The 8437-nt window shown below is 55.5% G+C and overlaps 1 protein-coding gene across 1 annotated transcript in view; it reads left to right on the forward strand.

Moving 5' to 3' along the window:
- The window catches only part of AFAP1L2 (actin filament associated protein 1-like 2), a 38264-nt gene that overhangs the window by 14795 nt on the left and 15032 nt on the right, over positions 1-8437 (forward strand). The window contains exons 5-6 of the mRNA XM_014546408.1: positions 1653-1743; positions 6800-7019. Coding sequence (XP_014401894.1) covers positions 1653-1743; positions 6800-7019 — 311 coding nt within the window. The remainder of the gene's footprint in view (positions 1-1652; positions 1744-6799; positions 7020-8437) is intronic.

An 8437-nucleotide genomic window follows, 5' to 3' on the forward strand; every position in this document is an offset into this window, starting at 1 on the left:
GCATCACTGTTAGTTTTACAGTAAGTGAGCTGCTCTGGGTGGGCGGCCACTGCATTAAGGACATCAGCACCGTCAGTCTGCAGAGCTGGCCTGGCCAGATGCACCAGCCCCACCCAGGAACCTCCCACAGGGCTCTCTGGGGCAGGTTGCTCAGAAGTGCAGGGCCACCCCAGGCCATCGGGCCACCCCAGGCCACCAGCTTCAGCCCTGATCTCTATCAGAACCGGCCAAATCCGCAGCCACCCGCTTTTCCGTGAGGCGTTTTACCGGAGCGCAGCCACACTTGCTGAGCTTTGCATCATCTGCGGGTGCTCTTGCACTGCATCAGCTGGCTTGACAGGCTCAGATCAGAGACCCTGCAAACCCCGAAAGTGCTTTCCGTTTGGCCCTTTACCGAAAAAGTTTGCCGACCTCTGGCCAATCCTGCGGAGCCGGTGGCCTTCTCCCGTCCCTTCCTGCGACCCTGCAGGCAGGTTTTGAAGGCACATCTCTCTGCATCTTCACTTCATGTTCCTAATCTTCATGATGATGATGATGATGATGATGATAAGAATACTGCTCTATCCCTAACCCCGGACATCAGGATCTCTTGCTCCTTTGACCTCTGAAATGGGCCATCGTGTCAGTGTAACGAGGTGGCTCTCTCTCCCACTGGTGCACATTCCACCCCAATGCCACCTATGAACCTCGGGGTTGTCTTTGAGACGCAGCTCCAAGGTCCCGTCCTCTGGGCATCCTTCCTTGTGTGTCAGTGTAACGAGGGGCTCTCTCCCCCACTGGTGCACATTCCACCCCAATGTCACCTACGAACCTCGGGGTTGTCTTTGAGATGCAGCTCCAAGGTCCCGTCCTCTGGGCATCCTTCCTTGGTCCTAAATCTTCCTCACACCCTCCTGGTTCCCACCGAACTTTGACCTCGTCTACTACAGCACCGTTCACGATACACTTGATCCGGAGCTGTGAACACTCACTAGCTAAGGCTTTCTTGACCACAGGAGTGTGTCCCGCGCAGCTAATATGCGGGAGCCATCCAGTATTTGCTGAATGAATGATTGAACGTGTTATGGTAAAAGTTTCTAAATCCTTGGGAACCTGGTCATTTTCCTCAATGGGCCTCTGATTAGTCCTTGTCTTATTTTTTGTTTTTTAATGTTTTTATTGGTTTCAGAGAGACAGGCCCCCACACTGGGGATGGAACCTGCAACCCAGGCATGTGCCCTGACCAGGAATCAAACTGGTGACCTCCTTGTTCATAGGTCAACACTCAACCACGAGCAACACCAGCCAGGCAGTCCTTGTCTTTTTAGAAGGTATATTCTATTTAGCTACCACACAGCCTGACACCTTCCGGACTTTGCGTGTTGGGTGTCCCGTGTGTAAGGGTAGTTGGTGTGTGCGGTGGGGGTCTGAGCCTCACTCCGAGGAGGAGAAAGCTGGTCTCGCGAGTTAAGCAACGTGCCCATATCCCCTCATTGGATACAGTGCAGACAGCGGATGGGGTCCTGGTGGTCCGAGCCCTCCCTCCCAACTCGCTTGACGTCCAACTGAGCGTTTTCTCTTCTGGGCTTCCCCCTCTTTCCACCCAAAGGGTTAATTCCGCGCTGTTGCCAGTGTATCGTATCTGAAAGATGTTTTATTTGTTCATACCACAGATTCCAGAACGGAAACAGCTCTCCATCCCAAAGATCGAGTCTCCAGAGGGTTACTATGAAGAGGCTGAGCCATATGACTTGTCCCTCAATGGTACATCCCGGGGCCAGGGCTGGGACTCGGGTGGGGGTGGGGGTAAACCGCTTCCTGCACAGATGGGTGCTGGCAGCAAGGACAGCCTGGGCTGCTCTTGCCAGAGGGCGTGGCTGAAGCTGAGAACTGGCCACAGAGCATTGAGCCTCTGCTCAGGTGGGGAGCTGAGACCTGCAGCAGCGCCTCCCCCCCCCCCCCCCCCGCCTGCAAGGAGGGGTTGGGATGGTCCACAGCGAGCTGGTTTAGGGGCCCGATGCTTTGGGTGTTCCCACCTGGATGTGCCTGGATTCAGCACAGGAATGTGTCGGAAGAGAGGTGTGTTAGGAGTCAGGAAGTCACAGCCTTTAGGTTCTCGATCTCTTGGTGTAGGAATTCTTTTTTTTTTTTTTAATATTTTTATTGATTTCCAGAAAGAAAGGGAGAGGGAGCGACAGAAACATCAGTGATGAGAGAGGATCATTGATCGGCTGCCTCCTGCACGCCCATCACTGGGGATCGAGCCCGCAACCCAGGCATGTGCCCTGACCAGGAATCAAACCATGCCCCCCTGGTTCATAAGTTGACACTCAACCACCGAGCCACACCGGCCGGGCTATGTAGGAATTCTTTAACACCGCCCCCCACCCCCCCCAGGTTCTGGAAGAAAGAGATGGTTGTGACCCCGGCAGCTGTCTCCTTCGTACCCCCTTCCCTTGTAAGCAACAGGTCTTTGAAAGCATAAAGCAGTTTGCGGATGTCAGAGATGAGGCCCCTGGTCGTGGGAATGAACTGCGGGGGGCGTGGCTGGTTCCACAGAGAAGGGCCCAGGGATGAGACGGGCAGGCCCTCGGAGCCGGGGGGTCGGAGTCTCTGTCTTCACGCTCCCCTGCGGCCCTCGGCCCAGGAACTGTGTGTGGGAGGCGAGGGCCTGTTTGGTCTGAGGTTCTTTTCCTCGGAGAGGCCGGCGTGGTGGGCAGATGTCCCGTAGCCTGAACCCTCTGAGCTTGTGAGATGTTTTGGAGCCACCGGCCGAGCTGTGATTTCAGGCCGAAGCTGTGGGCGTGTAGCTCCGGCTGCGTCTGGGAGGAGGAGGAAGAAGTGACTCACCGCGGTGGGCACCTCACCTCTGTGGTATCTTAAGCCTGGGGTGCTCCTGGGTGTGGCCAGTGCCGGCCGGGACGTGCTGGTCCGGACGTGCCGGCCAGGACCTGCCTCCCCGACGCTCCCAGGGCCTGTCTGCGGGGCAGACACTACATCTCGACGCAAACAAGTGGTCAGAAGGGCCGAGTTTCTGGTGTCTGTCTCTGGGCTGTGAGTTCATATTGGTTTTAGCCAAGATGGGGGCGGATAGTCATCCCACGGGCAGCCGGAGGGTTGGGAAGAGGCCAGCTTGCCTTCCTCTCCTGCCAGGACAAGGGCTGAGGGTGACGTGGGCAGAACTGGCCACACTTGCCCTGCAGAGGGGGCGCCACCTGTGACGTACCTGGCCTGCTCTCGGTTCCTGGCCGTGGTCCCCACACCTGTGTGAGTGGTGGACACGCAGGTCACAGCAGGAGGACTGGCCCAGGGCATCAGCCCTTTGCTCTAGTTCATTGGCCAAAAGCAAGCGACGTCGCTGACTTCCTGCAAGACGGGTGTCTCGGTTTCTTGTCCTGCTCTCAGCACTGTCCCCACACTGCCCCCGGGGTCAGATTCCTCTCTCCCAGCAACACTTCTGTAAGTGCCGGTGGCCCGTGCAGGGGACAGTAGCGTCTGTCCTGCTTGCCCAAGACACCCGCTCCTTCATGGATGATGTCTCCTGTTGGGGTAATGACAGCTGCTGTAACAAGTTACCCCCTTTCAGTTCCTGGTAACACAACACCGATCTGCTCTCGCCCACGGACAGGTCAGTGTGGTATCGAGGGTCAGCAGCTAGTGTGGGTTCCCCAGCTCCTGCCAGGGTGGGCTCGGCCGCCTCTGAGGCCGCAGAATCCTCTGCAAAGAGCGTGGGGAAACCCCAATGTGCTTCTGAGAAGCGCCAGCTAGAAGTGACACGCACTGCTTCTACCCACGCTCCGCCCTGGTGACGAGCCGCCTGTGGATGTGAGGGGGCTGGGAAATGAAGTCCGTGGCCGGCCCGGGGCCTCTCCCGACAAGCCCACACCTGCAATGAGAAAGCACTAACTTCTGGTGGCCGGCAGCCATTCTGCCTCATCCGGGTCTCTCTCGGTGTCCGCGCGTGGCCTGTCCCTCTCTTCACCTTGTCTCTCTCCATCTCGCCCTTGTCTGTGCTTCTGGCCATCACACAGGTCATTCCGGCAGAGCCCCCTCCACCGGAGTCCCCAGATGGGTGCAGGTGCCCGAAGGAGTCATTTACGCCACCATCACCTTGGGTACTGCTTGTCCCCAGAGCGGGGATGCCAGTGACCCCGTGCCTGCTGCCTGGCTCCCAGAGACGGGGTGCATGCCCCTGGCGTGGCCACTGCCCTCTCCCTGTCCTCCCGCCTGGGTCCCGCATGCCGGGTGCCATCCCTCCGTAGACCCCTGCCTGTGGCCAGAGGACTCGGCGCTTCTTGGTTGTTCTGCCCTCTCCCCGCGGACAGGTTACAGGCACAGTGGGCGCAGCCAGAACGGGGATGGGATTATCTGATCATCCTGCCTGTCGCCTGTTCACCCCGGGGGATGGGAGGGGGCCTGGAAGCTAAGTCTGTTTTAAGAATATCCTATGTTTATGGCGGTGCTGTGATTGCCCTTTAGGGAGAAATAAAATGAATCCATTCGCCCTAAACTTCCTCCAAGCTGCTCCAGGTAGCATGAGGCACTATGATATGCTTTTTTCTCAATTAGCTCCCCTTCCCCCGCCCCCCTCCCCGGAGGTGGACGGACAGGTGTTAGATTTCTCCCTGGAACACGTGGGGCAGCACCCCAAACACAAAACAGCCGGGGGACTTGGCCAATCTCTTCACCCTGAACTCTGCAGCCTCCCGCCTTAATTTTTGTTACTGAGGGAGTCCCAGTGGCAATGCCTGATTCTTCTTATCTCACTTATTGCAATACTGACAAGGCGGACTTTTTCAAAATAAAATCACCCTCATCCTACCAGCAGACCCAGTCAACTACTGTGAATTCCCCCCGTTGCCGTCCGTGCTGGTCTATGTGCACATACATTGTAAGCGTGCTTTCTCGGGCTGTCGCATTCATCGAGTTTGAGTTGCAGAATAGTCCGTAGTTTTCATTGACTGCACTTGCATGCTTGCTCCTAAGTGGATGAAATCATACTTCCCCCTTCTCCTCCTGCTGACTGTGAAATTGCTTGAATTAATATCTTAATGCATGTAACCTTACCCCCCCTTCCTTCCTTTTTAAAAAACTAGTTTCCTAGGATAAACTCCCAGGACCGAGATTACTGGGTCAAAGGGTGTGGGTGTTTGTATGGCTCTTGAAACAACAAGCTGACAGACTGTTCTCTGAGAGGCTTGGGTTCATGGACGCTGCCACCAGCCATAGGCGAGCTCAGGGTCCCCCGCGGGGGAGCGCCGCTGTTTTCAATCCTTGCTTATTTAACAGGTATAAAACCATGAACTGTGAAGCATCTGTGTTAAGCCACGAAGGGAAGTAGTACCACACTGCTTTTCAAGAAAACTGATATGAGAAGACTTAGAGTGTTATTTTTAGAAAGAGTAAAATAACCTAAAACACATTTTCATTGGTATTGTGGCTAGAAGAACGATGGCAGTGGGCTCATTCGTTTCCTATAATAAAATTCAAATGTGTTCTTAGTGTGCAGGAGCCCGGCTGTGCAGATAACAGAGGGGGGTCCTGGGGGACGGACGACAAGGGGCCCATGAAGTGCCTCTCATGGGAAGGAGTCCTCACCCATCCTGACTCAAGGACACAGAACATGTCTGTCGCGGTCACAGGGAAGGAGATGAGGGGCCCACTTCTGTTAGGGCTGCTCAGTAATGGAAGCAGTTGTAAGGTAGTGAGCTCCCTGTCCACTGGGGAAGTCAAGCAGAGGCTGCAGCAGCGTCAGGGTTGCAATAGGATTCCTGTGCTGAGCTAGGGATTGGACCAGGGATCCTGGTGTTCTCCGAGTTTTGTTTTTTGGGGGATGTTTCCGATTTATTTATTTTTCTTCACCTAGTTTTTGTTGGCCTCGAATAGCACAGCGAGGCTGGGAGAATAGAGCAAATTTTGCAGAGTGTTGGGGGGGGGCGGGGCAGACACTGAGATGTGTGGAGTGTGCATAGATTTGGGTCCAGTTTGCGTTTGATGAGTTTTGGGACCCTTTCGAACAGAAGGAAAATGTGAGGTTGGCTCGTTGACAGAGGGGCGGAAGTGTATGGGTTGGGGATAAGTAGGAGGAGCTAGGCTTGTGCTGGGCAGTGTCAGTGGCCGGGAACGAGAATGCGGTCTGTGGAGGATGAGGATGGCTTTTTTTTTAAAGGTCATGACTAGGAGGGGGCACTGAGGAATGGCAAGATGGCCCCTTCCCCAGAAAGCATTTCCTGCCCCGGTTTTGTATTTTGCCTTTTCTTTCCCAGAAGCCACATCGCCTCCCTGCCCCCAGGATAGAACCAGGGACGGGCCGGTAGCTGTCGGAGGCTTGCCATGTGCCCGGCTCTGGGCTCAGAGGGCGACCCCTCCGTCCCGGCCACTAAGATGACAGCGTGCGGGTCAGGAAGGTCCCCACCGCACAGAGGAAGAGACAGAGGTCCCGAGTGGGGAGCTGGCCGTCTCCACAGGCAGAGGCCCATCTGAGGGAGGTGTCCCGTCAGGTTTCTCTGGAGTCCGAGATGGCAGGATGTGAGGAGGAAGAGGGAAGGACTCTGGTTTTAAGTTATTTGTATATGTGGCCAGAGGCAGCATCCGAGCCGCCTTGCTCAGCGGGGTTGGGCCCGGAAACTGCCTGGTCTGTGGTCAGCAGCCGTGGGGCTGGTTCAAGGGCAAAAGAGAGGCGGGAGGGTTGGGGCCTGGGGGCCAGTGGCTGCTCCCACCTGCTGCCTGCTTCCCTCCCTCCTGACCAAACCAGCATGTTTGGGAGTATCCCCTGCCCTGCGGGGACTCGGGGATGTGACCTAGTGGGTGTGCCTTGCAGAGGATGGAGAGGCCGTGAGCAGCTCCTACGAGTCCTACGACGAGGATGAAGGCAGCAAGGGCAAGTCGGCCCCCTACCAGTGGCCCTCGCCCGAGGCCAGCATCGAGCTGATGCGCGACGCCCGCATCTGCGCCTTCCTGTGGCGCAAGAAGTGGCTGGGGCAGTGGGCCAAGCAGCTCTGCGTCATCAGGGACACCCGACTCCTGGTCAGTGGTCTCAGGCCGCGTTCTGGTCTTCTCTCTCTTTTTAGGGGTGGGGGGTGGTCCCTAATACCAGGTGGTCAGAGCCCTTTCTGCCAGATTTTTACCTCTCCCTAACCTGGAGTTGTATGTAGAACTTTGCATGCATGCATGAATGTTTGTTTTTAAAATATATTTTTATTTATTTCAGAGAGGGAGAGGGAGAGGGAGAGGTAGAGAAACATCAATGAGAGAGAATCATGGATCGCTGCCTCCTGCTGCCTCCCACACTGAGGATCGAGCCCACAACCCAGGCATGTGCCCTGACCGGGAATCAAACCGTGACCTCCTGGTTCATAGGTCGAAGTTGAACCACTGAGCCACGCCAGCTGGGCTGAAGGCTCTTTTTTTTAAATTGGGTTTTATGGTTTATTACTGCCCCCAAAATAATTAAACCTGAACCTGATCAAGCTTCTAAGAACATACTTTTTCTGAACTAGAAAGTCTAATGGTTTTCATCAAACTCTCAAAGGGGGACTAAGATGACCACCCCCATCCCATCCCATCCCCGTTTTTTCCAGGGACCTTTCTGTTCCCCGGCCCGGGGGCCCATGCTTCCACCCATCCTGAGCACTGGGGGCTGTGGGTGGGGCTGCTGCCCTGTCAGGGCTCCCCTAGCCCAGCCCAGCCCCAGTCCCGGCTGCTGCATTTGTCTGTGCAGCATGAAAATCACAGGTTAGGTGTCTCCTCAGAAGTCACAGTATTTTGAATTCGTGATCATAAGACAAGACCCATAAAGGAATCAAAGGATATTATCCTGAACACAGCCCTGTTTCCTGTTATTTAAAGTTCATTTTTGGTCCTGATTTGAAGTTCCAGGGCATCGTTATAAGCACCCTTTCTTCACAGCGTGCCCTGCCCTGTGCAGACGGTCTGTCAGGTGATCCTGGGAGGACCCCCCTTGTACAAATGAGAAACTGAGGGGCACAGTATTTTCTCTGGCAGGAGGAGAAAGTGCATTCTTCTTTTTTTTCTTTTTAATATATTTTTATTGATTTCAGAAGGAAGGGAGGAGAGATAGAAACATCAACGAAGAGGGAGAATCATTCATTGCTGCCTCCTGCACGCCCCACACGGGGGATCGAACCCACAACCCAGGCATGTGCCCCGACCGGGAATCGAACTGACCTCCTGGTTCATAGTTCGATGCTCAATCACTGAGCCACGCCAGCCGGGCGAAAGCCCCTTTCTTTCCTTGCTAATGATGTTACCTTCCTAACCAAGGAAGGAAAAACTTAGTCTTCATTCCCTACGGCCCCCTGACTGGGGGAGCTGAGCAGGCAGTGCGGTGGTGGAGAAGTGGGACAAGCGTGTTCCACCCTGAGTGAGAGTCGCCCTCCGAGGTTGTGTTTTAGGGCCAGGACAAGCAGGCCCCCCCCCCCCCCCCCCCCCCCCCCGC

Source organism: Myotis brandtii, unplaced genomic scaffold, assembly GCF_000412655.1.
Source record: "Myotis brandtii unplaced genomic scaffold, ASM41265v1 scaffold441, whole genome shotgun sequence".
NCBI classification, from domain to species: Eukaryota; Metazoa; Chordata; class Mammalia; order Chiroptera; family Vespertilionidae; genus Myotis; species Myotis brandtii.